Source organism: Accipiter gentilis, chromosome Z, assembly GCF_929443795.1.
Source record: "Accipiter gentilis chromosome Z, bAccGen1.1, whole genome shotgun sequence".
NCBI classification, from domain to species: domain Eukaryota; kingdom Metazoa; phylum Chordata; class Aves; order Accipitriformes; family Accipitridae; genus Astur; species Astur gentilis.
The window spans coordinates 46607072-46624302 of NC_064919.1; the positions used below are offsets into that span (position 1 = coordinate 46607072).

Below are 17231 nucleotides of genomic sequence, written 5' to 3' on the forward strand. Positions count from 1 at the left end.
ATACATCAGCTGAAAAAGAGGCAAGTAGTTGTTTATGCAGTTTTTGTACAGTGGTTTTGCCTTCCACAATAACTCTGAGGCATCTTAATTCTCCCATTACATACAGATGTACAAGTTAAGTTTCAACTTCACTTCGCTTATATGAAGACAGCTATATGGTCTTAATATTCACCCAGTGTGGTGCTCTATGACAACCACCACCAAAAGCAGACTGACTATAGGTCTTATTTTTAACAGTATTAATTTGGCAGCAGTGCAGCTGCTCCAAACAAAATTCAAATCCTAACATTTCAGAAACAACCCAGTTACTCTGCCTGAGGGTGTTACTTTACAATAGTGCTAGATTACCTCAGCAGCATTACTGAGCCACGGAAACACCTCTTTGTTTTCCCTTCCTTTTCTAAGAACATTCCCTCTCAAGACATTTGCAGCAATAGTCAGCCGTGCTACCGCTGTTTTTTTTTAAACTACCAAAAAAGTAGAGGGAATAAAAAAGCAAATGAAAAAAAGTTTGTTATCAAGCTCAATTATGAAATGGAGCTTTAACACACTTTCAGTTATTTTTAAAACTATTTTTACACAACAATCATTACAATATTTTAGCTCTTAGAAGTAACATTAAATTACATTTACAAAGGAAATACTTGGAAGGAAATACTACAGGCAATAACACCGATCAAAAGATTTGTGAACTACAGTTCAAGACTGGAACAGAGAAATTACGCATACTGCAGCTGTGTGTATTAAGTGAAATCTTCCTTATTATAGATAGCCCTGATTTGACTTAGAGCTTATAGCATACACATCTTCATTAGAACTATGCAGAGACTGGAAATTCACTGCATATCTGACACACATGTTTTGAAATGGGAGCCTGTATGACAGACATAATGCTGGATAATTAAGTTATTTGGAAATCCCACTCCATGACTGGTTATTAGCTTAACAATAATATTCTGAATAAAACATGGTTTAATCAATACAATTTGCCTTTATGGAGTTTAAGGGACAGAACAGGCTTCTTACCTGTAATTGTTGATACTTAGTTACATTAATCTTATCTAATGATTTTGCCAGATCAGGATGATGGATAACATCATCTAAATCCTCTGTGTCTTCAGTTTCAGATGTAGAAGCACTTTCTACTGTCACTTTCACAGGAATACCTGTCTAATTACATCAGAAAAGAAAAACACACCCACTTCCAGCATTACACTGTGCAATAAAAATCAGAGATTAAATAGTACCAAAAACTTAATTTAAATGCAATTGTTTCCCAGAGCCCTTTACAATGCATATACATTGTCCAGCTATGCAATTTTGAAATAAATGTGCATAAAACAATATTAAAAAAAAAATCACATACGCATATATTGGGTATAGGTGGCAAGGATTTAGTAGCAGGGGCCTGCAGGGTCTGCCCCGTGCCGGACACGGCCGGTTCCAGCCGGCTCCAACCAGCCCACGCACAGCAGGCCAAGAGGGGGCCGCGCCTCCGGGAAAGCGGGTGTAGGAAAGGGCAAAAAATGCCAGCCAGGCAGAGAGGAGGGAACAAAAAGAGAAAGAGCAGAGGGAATGCCAGGCTTGGAGGAGGAGGAGGTGCTCCATGGTGGAACTGATACCCATACTCCAGCCCAGGGAGGACCCCATGCCAGAGTAGAGGAATGGGCTGAGGGAGCTCCAGCCCATGCACAGCCTGTGCCACAGCAGGCTTTCCTGAAGGACTGCAGCCCCTGGGAAGCCTATACCACAGCAGCGGATAAGTGTGCTGGCTTCAGCAACCATCAGACCCTTCTGTGAGCCAACTTAATTCATTAGCACACACTAAAGCTTCTCCAGCTTTTCTCTGGTGGGTGGGGGGGAGAGATGGAAATGAGATGCAAAGGAGAAGGAAGAAAGAGGGGATTTTCCACCTCCCCCCCCGCTGGTACGTTTACAACAGCAGTTCACAGATGAGTGCAAACACAAGTATGTAGTCCAAAAGCAAAAGGAGGAAAAAGAGGAAGGAGGGAGCAGAACCTTTCAAAGAAAAATGCTGTTAATTCTCCTTATTGCCTCTGGAGGGATTGTGCCCATACTCCAACCCAGCTTGCTCATAACGATAAGAAACCAAAAGATAGTAATACAGAAGTGTGAGTAAACTAAGTATCAAAGAAGCTTCAACCAAATGCTGATGTAAACTATTACTCTGCACTTCTATGAGAGAAAAACTTTAAAAGTATGTTCCACTCTTAACTTTCATCTTTTTTCAGGCATTCATCTAGTAAATAAACCATCATATGAAAGAGTACCTGAATCTTCACTGGTAATTCTTCAGTACTATCCACTGGCCCCCCTCTAAAGTCAGAAAAAAACACTTTTGAGAAAAGTAACTTTATAATATCACCATTGCTACTTCCATTTCCAAACACAGGATTCTAGCACAGGTGAAGCTGTAAGAGTAAAACCAGCATCAGCACTGTACTGTATCCCCTTAACAGTCATTACATATTTATTTTGTTCTATTAGTACTCCTACTTACTCATGAATTAGAGCAACATTACTGGATGCTAATGTTAATATCTTCAATAGGCATCTTGCTTAGTTAACTATTATGAACTAAAGTCAACAGCAGAATTTCACGTTCAGCATTTTGAAAAACGAGTTTAATAAAAATAGTTATGATAGACCATTACATAATTTTTTGCTTAAATATTTATACAGCTTCCATTTTGAGAGGCGAAGGTCTAGGCAATACAAAAAAAACCAAAATAAAAACTGTTTCAAAAGGAAGCATGTTAACAATATTATGGCTTCCATGTTTAACATTTTTTTTAAATTTTACTTCACAGGTCTTAGATGATTGCAATAATTATGTTGGCACTGGGGGAGAAGACAGAGCAGAAAGAAGAGGTGGAAAAAAATACCTAGGCACCTTGAACTGGATGCCAAATCAACTACACTACAAGCTTAGAAAACTAAATTGCATCTTCAGCTATGATAAATCTGATAAACCATTAGTAACAAGAGAACAAACAAGCAAGATAGGTTTGGTTGTTGGTGGTTTTTTTGCTACACCTGAATATTCCTATGGCCATCAAATTATATGGTTTTTTGTATTTTAAAAATTTACTGGAATAAGATTTATGTAACATCCTCAAAACTTATATAAAACAAAAAAATATGGACCCAATATGAAATTCTACATGTAACTTTTAAATAAGAATCTTAAAAAACTAACACAGCTCCCTACTACATTTATCATAGAGGTTTTATGCTTTAACATTTTCCCCTGTACTACGAAAACCTCACCTGCATCTCTTTGCACGTTCTGCAGTCCGCCAAGGAAGGAAGCCTTTTGTGCCCGGTGGTAGTGGTTTTGGTGAGTAACTGTCTTTCACAGATGTATTTTTTTTCCCAGGACTTACAGACTTTTTAGATGGTAAACCTGTATTGAACAGCAAGAATAGGAGAAAAGAGAATTCATTATACCTAGTTATTTACATATAAATTCACAGCCTGCTGTTCATAAGTAAAATGTCCTATGTAATAAAAGGGTCCATAGGAAATCTACCTTTCAGCCTAATTTTGCTGAAGTGTTCAAAAACTTTTGTTTTTCTTCCCAAAAAGAGCAGCAGACAGCTTGTCTGCTTGCAGTTATAAACTGGTATGCTTAACTGTTATGTTAGCTCAATGCAAGTAAGATACATGTAAGTAAGAGCTTGATGTTATTCAAAAAAGGAATCAAAGTTTTGTAGCTAAGGAGGTTTATCACATTACTGATTTCAGATACCTAACTTCATTGTCTCAAGTAGAAGCTTAGACAGTCCACGTAGACAGTAAGACTACTTATGTGCTTCAACTTGCCCTCTGGTGGCTTTAGTGTGAAGAACATTGGTTTTGTAACTGACAAAATGCTTGAAGCTAAAGCTGGTACTCACGCTGATCGCTTCTATAGAACACCAGCAATATCCACTTAAGAGGAATAACAATGAAAAGTCATGTTCACTAGTCCAGTCTTTTTTTCAGTCAAATATTACTACCACTAACACTCAAAGTAGATTCAGAATAAATACCTAGGGGGATGATCACTCTATCCCAGCTTCTCTATCAGTCAGAAACTAACAAGCCCAGAAAACAGTTCACCTAGTATTTCATACAGTTAAACTAGTGAGAACTCAGGTTACTGTTTCTCTGAGATCAATAAAACAACTAATTCTGTAACAATATAGAAATGCATAACTGTGGAATGGGATTCCAAATTTCAGTTCATTCTCAACAAGTAAATAGAATAGTTTTTACCTCCTGACTCCCTCCCTCTCCTTTTTTAAAAGGACAAACAAAAAACCCCCAAAACACACCACAACTATATTTGAGTCAGGCTGCTGCTTCTTCCATCATCCCAATCACCACAGTTTATTTGTACAAAGACTTCAATTTGATTTATGCTTACCTCTCTGCTTCCAGATAACTAGAGCAAAGATGAAAGACAGCCAAATGTATTACAGTGGAATTTTTAGTAACTTACTGAAAAATAGTGTATTGCAGCTATCAGTACTTAATTATAAATATTCAAGATACCTATTTTAAACAAATTATTTATAATAGGTTTACATTAAGTTAAAAAAATCTTAGAACATTTTGTACATCAGTAAAAAAATGCATGCCTGTTTGTTCTGGCAGAGGACAATCTGCTACAGAAAGGTTACAACATCAGAAGAACTAGGCAACTTACTATTGCCAAGCTTCCTAGGAGAGAAAGCTTGTGGAGAGGATGCACTCCGAATCAAAAAGTACAATGCTTCCACATATTTAAGTCAGCATATCCTACCACTTTTCCAGCCATATATCTAGCACGACTAAAACCAAAATCAACTTTCCTATAGAAACCACTGATGGTAGAAGACACATTAGGAATAAATGGAATTTTTTTTAAGACAATTATTTTGCAAAACACTGACATTTAGACATATTGTATATTTTCTAATTAAAGGTCTTAAACATTAAAAATATTATTTTCTAGAAAAATTTACAGAGAAAATAAAGACACTATTACCAATACGAATAGTAGCTTTTCCTTTTCGACCACTTCCTAGGACAACGGTTCTTTTCTTTGGTCTCGTTTTCAGAGCATCCTTGGAAGATGGAGATGTCAGCCACTTATACTGGAATAATTTTTTTTTTTAAAAGAAAGAGAAATTGGTTTAGTAACTCATATTTAAAGAGGTGGTCATTTAAGATTAGATGATGTTTTGCCAGATATATGGAGAACACTGCTAGTTACAGAAAACTTAATAATAAACTGTAAAATTAAGAAAAAATAAAAATCCCACAAAGCCCCAACTCAAACACAGATTGAATGTGAGTCTGAGTGCCACATTTTAAGAAAGCGTTCCCAGAACACCTTTATGACATCCCATGCAATGTTTTCCTTTCTCCTGTGCAAAGCACTTCTCCTTTTATAAAAAAAAAAAAAAAAAAAAAAAGGCATCAACCTTATAAAAAGGAAGCTCTGGCTTTTTGCATTTCATTCTCAGAAAGCTGGCTTGCTAGGAATGACTGGCTCAGGCCAAAGATATCCAGAGTAACGAAGGCTTCCCTAACGTGATTTTGTATTGCCAATAAAGTTAATGTTTTTAAAAACTGGAAGTTTAATTTTCACTGCCTGTAAAATTCATCCTTACACAGTAAAGCCTCCAAACTAAGACATAGTGATAATCAAAGAGAGTTGCTGTACTTCAAACTTCATTTCCTTATAGCAACAGCTCTATTCTTAAAAGTTCCCCTTTCTCCATTAAAAGTTTTATTATTCCAGGTAGATATTCTTAAGTTACACTCTCATTTATTCTTTAGTGTGCATCAAGCTATAGTTAGTACAAACTCCAGTGCTGAAGCAGCCATCAAAGGAAATGCAGTTGCTAATAACACAAAGCTTCTCTCAGACAACTCTAAACCCCACATCAGAGTACTAGGAACAGTATGCCAAAGTTATTCCCACCTAATGCCCAGGGAAGATTAAAATGCCATTACTGTGCTCTAACTAACCAAGTTTAGTCCAAGTTTATCATTGGCAAGAAAAACTTTTTTTCTTTTTAAACAAAACTCTGGACTCAGACAATCCTTTTATAAGTTTTGCTGTGTCTACAGCTGGATCTAGCTGCTGAGACAAGTGAATTGTTCATTTTCAACTAAAAAACAGACAAAAAGTAAAATTAAGTTGTAAACTTCTAAGAGCAAGCATATCTTAATTTTGTTTTACTACACACATAAGAGAGCTGCTATACTAGGTTAAACCTAAAGTTCACCTAGCCTAGTAGCCTTTCTCTTGTCTAGGTGCCTGCTGCTGTTGTACAACATCTAAGTACAAAGACAGCAAACATATTAAGACAGTGTTGAAAAATGACTTGAGCTGAGACTATGAAAGCAACTTGTTTTATAGACAAGTTCAGTGGATTTTTCCTTTAAGTTATTCAGTCTCTCTCAGAATCTACACAAACTTTTACCACCTATTACATCCAATCGTATCTATGATTACAAGCCACTAGCTAGCTACACAGTGCTGCTAGGATAATACAACTTTCCTGTTTTAGCTGCCCATCAAATTTAAAGGCATCAATTAGCAGTAGGCATCTCTTCTTACAAACTTGAAAACCCAACCCAAAAGGCAAGCACCTACATGCTACTGAAAAGCAAAAAGAGAAACAACCAGTTTTTATGCAGAACAGGATGGAAGGGCTGCTGTGACTGGTGTCCAGTAAGCAAGTGCTGACAGCACATTACAGGCTATTTGTGGCAGCCAAGACATGATCTTTTGTAGTTATGATGGGTTATTATTATGAGGCCATTCAAAAGCCCACCAATTTTCTCTTTTTAAAGCAACAGAGAAGCACCTTAATATATTTTCTGCCTAAGCAAAACCTCGGAGTTGACACAACAGGTGCCATGATGAGTGGTACAGAATGCAGCTCTGCCACTTTTAAGTGGCAAATTCAACATTTCACTGAGTTTCACTCATGAGAGTTATGACAGTTTGCCTTTGGCAGGATAAAAATCTGAAACTAGAGGCAGATGAAACTGGAGGCAGTATTAGGGATGACCACCCATGCAACTCTTTAGTTATCTGTGGGTGAGATATAATACAAGTTAGGCCACTTGCTACAAAAGTGACAGATTAGTTTCACACAGAAAATTACATCTTACACCTTGTGTTCAAGAAGTCTCTACACATAGGCTAAACTTAGTCCAATTGATTCCTCATTTTCTCTTAATATGAAATCCAGATCTCTAGCAAATACAATAGGTAAAAAAAAAATCCCTACCAAGTTAAATAATTTCAAAGATAGATACGCATGTTTTCTCCACTACAAAAAATGGACCAGCACATCCTTTTAAAACCTCACAGGTCTGGAGGCAGCACACAAATGACAAAAGGAAGCAATGTAGATGCTAACTGACTGTATTCTGTTTGACAAGCTTAAGCTACAAAAATGAAACATTGCTTCTTTAAATTTGTAAACTTAGTCTATAATGGATCCTCCATAAAAGAACTCATGGAAAACCTGAAAAATAACTGAATTTTTTTGTATTATGCTAAAACTTGTTAAAAGTAGAAAGAACCACAGTGTTAGTTACATCCAGAATTTAGAATATGTCATTAGGACTCCCACAAATACACTCTTAAATTGTATTTACTTATACATTGACTTTTTTAACTCATACGGCTGAATTTTGACTATTGGCAGAAGGAAGAAACAGTCCTTGCAGTTCTTTCTGCAACAGAGCTTAGCATCAATTTGTCTTCATTACACCTGTGACTATTTGCCAATTTATTCCCTGAGTTTTTAATCCCAAAAAAAACCCCAACCAAACATAACAACAAAACCAAAAACCACAAAACACCACACTATTAACACCCACACACAACAAAACAAAACCCTATATTGCTGACTTTCAATACAGAGCACATGAAGACACTACCTCAAAGAAACTCAACTGATTTCTCCTTATAATATCCAGGCTTCTGCAACTGAGCTCAAAACCAAGTGTAAATCCTAGATTAGGGTAGTAACTGTTTCAGTTTCAAACGAATATCAACCTCAACATCAAATGTTTGCATTCATCTTGCTAAACGGGTGGATTACTCCTTTTTGAGTGTCTGCGCTGTTCCCATGATAAACAACAAATGTTATTTACAACAGCCTACTCACAGAGCTTACGAAATAAAGGTTCTAGGCTGGTTTTATTTGTGGAAGAAGCAAAGTTACTTAGCAAGCTGGTGGTCATTCATTTTGTTAACAAAGGTATGTTAGCAAAGGTTGTTTGCTTTTTCATTCCTATTGTTAACAAGGTATGAAGAATTACTAGCATTGCCAGTAAGGCTTAAGATACTGCACTACCTGGATGAACATAAAACAAATGTCTTGAGCGATCTCCTAGTATATGGGAGATTCCCCAGAAAGTTGCTGCTTTTCACGATTCAACTTTCCAATCACCTTGAGCATCTCAAGGCAGATGATATTTTCATGTGATCCCTGCAACATTTTGCTAGTGTTGACTGTATCTGCCAAGGAGAAAGAGTACTCCTTCACCACCAACCTCAGTTTCTCCAAAAAGGTCTTTAAGAGATTGGAGAACTGTATTAATCTTCAAGGAATTATACACACAAACTTCTCAGTTTATTAGATACTCCCTACAGATCCACAGCTCTGACTTTTAAACCTTTTCAAAACCAAAAGAGCAGCAAGTTCAAGAACTGGGATTGTTGCGACTCTGTGAAAGCAAGAACAAGAGTACACTCATTTGTTTGCTGTCTCTTTTGGGAACTGAATCCAATTTCTGTGTTATAAACAAAAGACTCAGTGTTTAAACAGTATGTCTAATCACAAATGGTCCAGATACTCAGTTTATGCATGTTACTGTAAACTCTCCATGGACTATTAGATAAAGATGGCAAGGGGTACTGTACTTCAACTAAACTCTAGTTCCTTAGATGATTAGCATCAGAAAGGATAGCTTTGAGTAACTTAAAAAAATCATAACTATGTAAATTATTGTCAAAAAATAAGTTTCAAAATAAATTAAGTTTTAAGCTTTAAATTGTGATTTCCTTTACTTTTTAATGAAAAGTTATTACCATGTTAACAAGAAAGACACATGTAAAGAAAGCCGTCCAGCAGCAATATTTACTTAATGTTCTACAGTAATGCCCAAGTATACACACACATTTCCATTTTTCTTTTCATTAAATGGATATCCTGGTTTTATTATGGTACACCTTAAATTACATAAGAAATCATACAAAATGCCCAATACAATATCATGTTGCTGCAAGTGTTTTTAGTTTGTCCCTTCATAGTGGTTTTTGTTTGTTTTTTTAAACTGCTTAAGAGTCAGACTTCTGTTTAACTAGAACAGCTGGTTTAGATTCATTCTGAACAAAGTTGTCCTCTTAAAGAAAAAAAAAAATGCAACAGCAGCTACAAAGAAAACCCTAAACTCACTCCAAAATGCCTAAGACGTACCTCTGAATTAGCACTATTTCCATTCATAAGAGCTCTTTCAATAATGTTTTTCATCATAACGTGATCTAGAATGAATTAAGATATCTTATTAAGAACTTCCAGTATGAAACAAGTATTTATGCAAACAAACAGATCACTGAATAAGCAGTACACATTTCCTACCCTACTTGCTTCCCCATTTTAAAAATATTTACAAAATGCTGTTGCAGGCTTTTCCCCCCAGAGATACTGGAAAAAACCTCAAACACCAAACCCCACAATCAGAAAGAGCACAAAAGTAGATAAAGATACATACCAATTAATGGATTTTTTCTTATGTCAAGTACCACTAATGTTGTATTAGTTTGAAGAGCATCTAATAATGACCTTGCTCCTTCATTGGATATTCCACACTGCTGCAAATCAAGTGCTAAAATGTTTAAGGAGGTAAACAAAAATATTCAGTGGCATTACCTGTAATCAGTATTTAACACAATTAATCCACACCTGCTGAAAACAACCATTTCATAGAACATGCAGCATGAGAAAAGAGGACATAATGGTAACAGCCATGTGTAAAAACAAGAATATTACTTTCAGAAAAGAAAACTAGAAATTTATATCAGTATTATAAACATTAAGAAATAACTGCTAAAAAACTGCAAAGGAAGGAATATAAAAATCACAGTTAAGTCACTGTTCTTGATAATTCCTAGTAGATATAATATTCCCAGGCACCAATAATTCAACTGCCCAAGGTAACATCATATGTAAAAACACACAACTTAGGTCTAAGAAGTCTGAGTCAACGCTTCTACAAGTTCATTGCTTGCACACATCGATAAGTTACATGGTCACCATGAAATATTACTATTATGGCTTTGGCTTTTATTTTATGTTGTGCATGTGCAGTATCACAGAATGGTTGAGGTTGGAAGGGACCTCTGGACGTCATCTTGCCAAACCCACCTGCTCAAGCAGGGTCACTTAAAGCCAGTTGCCCCATACCATGTCCAGACAGCTCTTAAAGACCTGCAAGGAGGAAGACTCTACAACCACTGTGGGCAACCTGTGCCAGTGTTCAGTCACCCTCATGGCATGAAAGTGTTTCCTGATGTGCAGAAGGAACCTTCAGTGTTTCAGTCTGTGCCTACTTCCTCTTGACCTGTCACCAGGCACCCCTGGAAAAAGCCATCTTCTTTAGAGCCTCCCTTCAGATATTTATACACCTTGATGAGACCTGTCCTGAGCCTTCTCTTCTCCAGGCTAAACAGTCACAGCTCCTTCAGCCTTTCCTGAAGTGAGAGTTGCTGTAGTCCCTTCATCATTTTAGTGGCCCTTTGCTGGACTCTACCCAGTAGCTCTAGCTCTCCTGTAGAGGGGCACCCAGGTCTGGTCTCACCAGTGCTACGTAGAGGGGAAGAATCACCTCCCACAACCTGCTTGCAAGTCTCTGCCTAATGAAGCCCAGGATACCACTAGCCTTCTTTGCCACAAAGGCACTTGCTGGCTCATGGTCAGCTTGTGGTCCACCAGGACCTCCAGGACTCTTTTTACAAAGCTGCTTTCCAGCCACACAGCCCCCAGCATGTTCTGGTACGTGGGATTATTCCTGCCCAGGTGCAGGACTTTGCACTTCCTTTTGTTAAACTTCCTGAGGTTCCCATCAGCTCATTCCTCCAGCCTGCTGAGATCCCTGTGGATGGCAGCACATTCCCACCTTCCCAGGGATCCAAGTAGGGCTAACTGGCCTGTAGTTCCCTGGGCCCTTCTTCCCAGCCTTCCTGAAGACTGGAGTGACATTTGCTATCCTCCAGTCCTCAGGCAACCCTCCCAACCACTATGATACTTCACGGATTATTGAATGGCCTCAAAATTCCATCAGCCAGCTCCCTCAGCACTTGTGGATGCATCCCATCAGGGCCTATGGACTTCTGTATGTCCAGTTTGCTTAAGTGTTCTCTAATCTGATCCTCTTGCATCAGTATGCATGTTATCTGTACACCTAGCTCAAACTATAAAATGATATCAACAGGTAAGTATTTGATTCTATGTACAGAATGCTATGACTTACACCAGCACCATTAGTCATTTTGTACAGATATATTGTAGAACAAATTACTTCTCCAGAACACTGCAGGACAATACTAGATGACACAATAGTATTCACCCACTTTGACAATTCAAAAGAGGAAGAGAAATTTCTTTTGAAGAAAGATTATTCTTTCCTTGCTGAGCGAGTTACTCTTCTAGCTACATTTGCTACAACAGACAATTTTAAGTTTTCTGCCTGCCACTACTGTATCTTAAGAGCAGTATTTCACAATACCTTTTAGCCAAAGATCCTCTCCTAGACAGTCTGCAAAGGCACTTGCTCCTCTATCTCCAACAAGCATGTTGCAGTTGAAAGTAATCCGCCTCAAACCGGTCATATAGTCAAGGTCAGGTCTCCTGTAGCGTAGGCTTTCAGCCCAAGCTTCACCATGTCTTTTCATTGCCTGGTGCTTTGCAAACAAAGAAGGTGTTACCAAGGGCAAAGGCAAAGCCATTATTGATGGCAAGATCAGAAGTTATCTTTGTAATGGACGATTAATGGCTTGAGTGCTGATATAAGAAAAAGTCATACCATTTCTGAGTTTGAGTCATTTTTAAACATTATAGTTAAGTCATCTTTGTTCTCATCATCCAATTTGCAATGCAAATTATTAAATATAGCTACAAAACATCTTATTAACTTCTTTTGGCAGACAGACACTTTCAACACATCTTGAATAGGAAATACACACTAGGAAATTATGTGCTTTCTTGCAAACCAACGTTAACATTAATTAGAATATTGTACTAGTCACAAGCTTACTAATCAGTTAATTAGTAGCTTCTAAACTGTAACTCAATTATTCTTACCCAACTCTTAAGAATACTTAGACATTTTTTAAAATTTGTGACAATGAAAGAAGCATTCCCCAAAACAGGTGTCAGACATTTACAGCCCTAATCCTCATTTAAATAAAACACCTCAGTCTGAACTGTTATTAAACTGATATTTACTAAGAAATACCATATTTAAATCTGACACCAGTACTTTTGGCATACAAAGTCACAAAATTCACATATTTAACTTCAGTATTCACATATGCTGCTCACAAAGTGCTTTGACGGATTTAGAGCTTGAAAGTCAAAGAAAAAAAATCAAATGCATTTGATTGTTCACAAGTTCTTGTGAACATCTGATTCTAAGAAAGGTGATTAAATTACCTTTAATACATTTGCTATATGTTCTGCCCCTCGCCATGTGAGGCTACATCCTGTGAAATTTACATATCTGATCGTGGCTGAATTCTTTATACTCTGACAGATTGCTGAAGAAAACAAAAACACACATGTTATCCACACATACCACAGCCAGATTACCAGAACACACTTTTTCACTGCCATATTAAGAAGCTGGATCAGCCTTAATAGGCAAAAGCCTTGACAAAGAACTAGTGTTGAAATGCAAAGTATATCTTAAATACACTTAAAGTGTTTTAAGATTACATATTTCTAGCACAAGTGTTTAGCAAAGACTATCTGAACAAGCTAAACTATGAACAAATCAAGAAAGAGCTAACCTCAAACAAATATTATGACTGTTGTTCTAAATAAAAGTACAAACATCATTATAAAGTAGTATGGCTGTTTACTAGCATCAAGTGAAGAAATTCAAGTCTTCAAATGTTGTTAAGTCATGTAGAATAAAGTGAAGATTGTTATTTTAACCACTACGGAAAAATTTAAAACAGGAATTGAAATACTGAAAAAACTTACCTATTTAAAGGACAAAAAAAAAAAAAAGAGAAGTATATTTACATGGTTTTGATTCTGAACTTACTTTCTAATCCTCCATCTCCAATTGGACAGTGGGCTAAAGAGACACTCTCCAGAGATGAAGCTGTGGCCAAGCCCTTCAGAATAAAAACAATGCTTGTTAACTGGCTTGAAAAGCAAAAATACAAACAGATAAAAGACCAAGTCACCCAGACTGCTCAGACCTCTTTGTGCTCCCTACAAGAAACTCTAGGGCGTTCAGAGGAGGGTCAAAACAAGTGAACCTTAAAGCCAAGTTTAAGCTAGTTCATTTCCTTAGCACAAGAGGAGCAGTAGCCTACAGGCAACAAGCAGCAACCTCCTTTCCTAGAAGACAATCACCAGTGAAGTGGAGAGTGTTCCAACAAGATGTCTTGAAGACCTGTTTTTATCTCCTTGGTGTCCTTCTGTCATGCACATGCACAGTAGTTCCAGTCACACGCATAACTTATGCTCCCCAAACACAAGGCAGAGATGTTGCCAAGAACTCTAATAAGCCTTGATGAATCAGGGCAAAGGAAAGTTATGTGATTTTGACAGGTTCAGCAAGACTAGGTTATACTAAATGTCTCAGCAAGAATCATTCATGTGATGGATAACACAAAGATTTCTTAGAAGAACATCTTGTCTGTGACATATTTACAAAATTTAGTTGCTACTTCTCTATGTTCTGAGCATATTTTCCATTTATATGTATACTAATATATTCTCACCTTTGTTAAAAGTATTAGATCTCTCTCCCTCAGAAGCAAACCCTGCAGTTCTAAATTTTTTAGTACATCTGATATACTGAGACAGCCTTTGACAGCTTTGCATAGTTGGCCAGTCAAGTCTTTTGATCGAATTGCTGGAATTCTCCTTCTAAAGTAAGTTTTATATCTTTCAACACCTAGTAAACAACAAAAATTACACATCAGTAAAAGCCAGTCCCTATTGACTTAAAAACAATCATAATCACACCTTGCTTTTTTGCTGCTTTTCTAAAATAGAGATAATTCCTTAGGTATTACAATTCCTCCCCCCGTGTATTCAATCACACAAAAGTTTTACGCAACAAATTCTAACATGCGTGCATCAACGTATTTATCTTTTATAGCCACCACTACAAACCTGATTCTCCAAGACTCTGTTGATGAAAACTTCTTATTCCAATAGAAGTCAGGGTCTTATTATGCCTGATAGAATTCAGAAGTGGTACCCAATCAGCAGCTTTGATGTGATCTACAATTAGATCAAGAGCACCCTGTGTCAGGTTAGCCTTCACAGCTTTCAGTGGGACAGAGCCTTGAAGAGCACACAGATGTTCATAATGTGAATAGAAATCCAGCATGCACTGTCTTCTTATTTTGACTGACTCAATCATTTTTTTTATGTGATGTCTTTCTAAAATAAAAGAGGAAAAAAAAAGTAAACTTTTCCCAGCATATAATTGATTTCACAACACAGTCTCAACTCAATATGCATACCCAAAACATGCATACTGTATAACATTTACATGTCTTTGATGTGGCAGCTAAAACATCAATGTCTTGTGATGCTCACTACCTGTGTGAGTACAGCTGAATGAATAAGGGGGTGGGAAAAAACCCAACCAAAAAACATGCATTTTTATTCTCCCACACAAACAGGTATACCCAAAACACAAAAGGCCTAATGTTCAAGCACAAACTTCTGTCAAGTTCTCATTTTCCTCCCAAAATTTAATTTTGTAGTGTCAGGGTCTGCAGACTCCTGAAAGCCTTGGACACCCCCTGACCCAACATCAAGGGATACAAATGACTATTCCATAGAGAACTAGTTGTGAGCTTCTCTGCTACTTCAATCAAAAGCCTAAATTCTCACAATACAGAATAAATTGTGTGTTTCTTAAATATTTTTGCTATTGCATACCTTATGTACTTATCCCAATAAATTTAGGAAAGCACTCTGCAGGCATAAGTTTTTGTTACACGTTAGTACCCATGTAGCAAAACGGCACTAACTCCCAAGTAGAATCTCTAAACACTGCCATGGCACAGCTATTAAGAGTAAGTAATTCCACAGTCTCAATAGGAATGTTTGTGAGGATACTTAGAGGACCCACTTATTTATTTATTTATTATTCAAGACAGCATTAAGTATCCCACGCAGGGTATCAAACATTGTTCACATTTTTTCATATTGTTAAAGACTAGAAAGCTTCAGCTGATCTTCTGAAACACTCTGTATGTCAACATGGGACAAGAATTACTGGATATGTACAACTATGTGAGGAGAGCCATTTGTACGAATATAATTTTGAAAAAAAAATCACATTATGAGTATTTTGGATGAAACTGTAATAATAATAATAATAGGAATAGAAACTCTAATGATAGCTGTCCTACACTCTTTTATTCTTTTATTTTAGCTCTGATTTACTAGCATTAGATAATCACCAGAGTGTGGCCACAGAAACAGAAATGAGTAAATTATAATCCATCACTTCAGCTTCAGAAAGTGACTGACCATCAGTTGTAAAGCACCGCTGACTTCAGGCAGTGTATCAATAAGCAATATATTAGCTTTTTCTCTCCAGAGCTTAAACAATACTCTTTTACGATGGCTTTCATTGCAACACCTGAACACCACACCTCTAACAGAAGTAAAGGAAGGAGCTCCTGGCCCTAGTGCTGAAGTTTAACCCACCTGCAGGTGGAGAGGAAAAGGGCCAAACTAATCAGACCCACAGTAACTTCCAATTGAGAAAGAACTATATGAAGTAGAGCTCTTCTGGGTGGAAGTTAGTGCACCTAACACAACCCTTAGAGTATCCTGACTGGCTCTGAGAACGTACACAGGGGACAATTATTTACTGTCTCTTTCCGTGCAGAAGCAAGACGACATCAGACGATACCAGCTAGTGACAAAGTGAAAAAAAGAAACAAACCACAGAGTAAACCTGAGAAATCCAGTTGGACGCCAAGAGTTTTTACGAAGCTCTAAGTTTATAGCAATTCAAAAAACAGCTGGGCAAATTTATCGGGGGGTAAAGAAATGTGCCATACAAGACCACTGACCACAGAAACAGCGACCATGCCCTGCGTCCGGAACTGCAAGACACACACAGGAAGCTCAACTACCCGCTTACTCCCTGCTTAGGCGCTTTACTAAGCACGGCCTGGTGGTCTGCTGGGGCAGACCTGTTGGACCGCTGTATTCAAGTATGTAATACAGCATCCACTTAACATATGTAAACAAACTACTCCGGTTATAACTGGGGTAAAATAGGGTTTCCTAACTTTTCGCCCACTCAGTACTGCCACCAGCTCAGGGAACTACTTCAGTGCCCCACTTCCCCAGCCAGCATGAACTGGGGACTACGCCGTCCGCCATCAGCCGCGGGGATATGAGAGGCGCCCAGGGGGCGGCAGCAGCAGCAGTCGCCCCCCCCCCAGACACACACGCAGACACACGCACACCCCCGCCGCCCGGACGGTCCCACCCTCCCGGAGGCGGCCTCAGCCAGCCCCTGCGGACTCCCGGCTGGGCCACCAGCCTCCTGCCCCGGGCGACGCGACCGCGCAGGAGTTACCCGCCTTCTCCCCCGTGCCCCGGCCCCGAAGCCCGCGAGCGGCCGCTGAAGGGCGCCGCCGGCCTCGGCGGCAACCTCGCACCTCCTCCCGAGCCCGCCGGCGACCGCCAGCCCTTAGGGCAGCCGCCCGCCTCCGCACGGCGCCGAGCCGTTTCCCTGGGACCCCAACCGCCCGCCGCCACGTGGCTGCGCGGGGCGGCCACCCCGATTGGCTGCCGCCCCGTCCGCCTCCTGCCTTCCTACATTCAAAATGGCCGCCCCGCCCCACCAATCGCGCTCCAGGGGCGCGGGTGTTCCCCGCCGCCCCGAGCACCGCCCCTGGGCCCTCCCTCCCGCGGCCCGCCCCGGGGGGG

At 38.8% G+C, this 17231-nt stretch overlaps 1 protein-coding gene across 2 annotated transcripts in view; it reads right to left on the bottom strand.

The window, feature by feature from the left end:
• The window catches only part of CEP78 (centrosomal protein 78), a 28592-nt gene extending 11566 nt beyond the window's left edge, over positions 1–17026 (bottom strand). The window contains exons 1-12 of one of the 2 annotated variants that reach the window (XM_049794656.1): positions 16879–17026; positions 14436–14708; positions 14039–14214; positions 13351–13423; positions 12735–12838; positions 11809–11983; positions 9796–9909; positions 9501–9565; positions 5036–5144; positions 3292–3427; positions 2292–2337; positions 1027–1170 (exon numbers count right to left, since the gene is read on the bottom strand). In XM_049794656.1, the coding sequence (XP_049650613.1) occupies positions 1027–1170; positions 2292–2337; positions 3292–3427; positions 5036–5144; positions 9501–9565; positions 9796–9909; positions 11809–11983; positions 12735–12838; positions 13351–13423; positions 14039–14214; positions 14436–14688 (1395 nt within the window). In that variant the 5' untranslated portion in view covers positions 14689–14708; positions 16879–17026. The remainder of the gene's footprint in view (positions 1–1026; positions 1171–2291; positions 2338–3291; positions 3428–5035; positions 5145–9500; positions 9566–9795; positions 9910–11808; positions 11984–12734; positions 12839–13350; positions 13424–14038; positions 14215–14435; positions 14709–16878) is intronic. The other variant, XM_049794657.1, reaches the window with a different exon arrangement.
• Between the last annotated feature and the right edge of the window lie 205 nt (positions 17027–17231).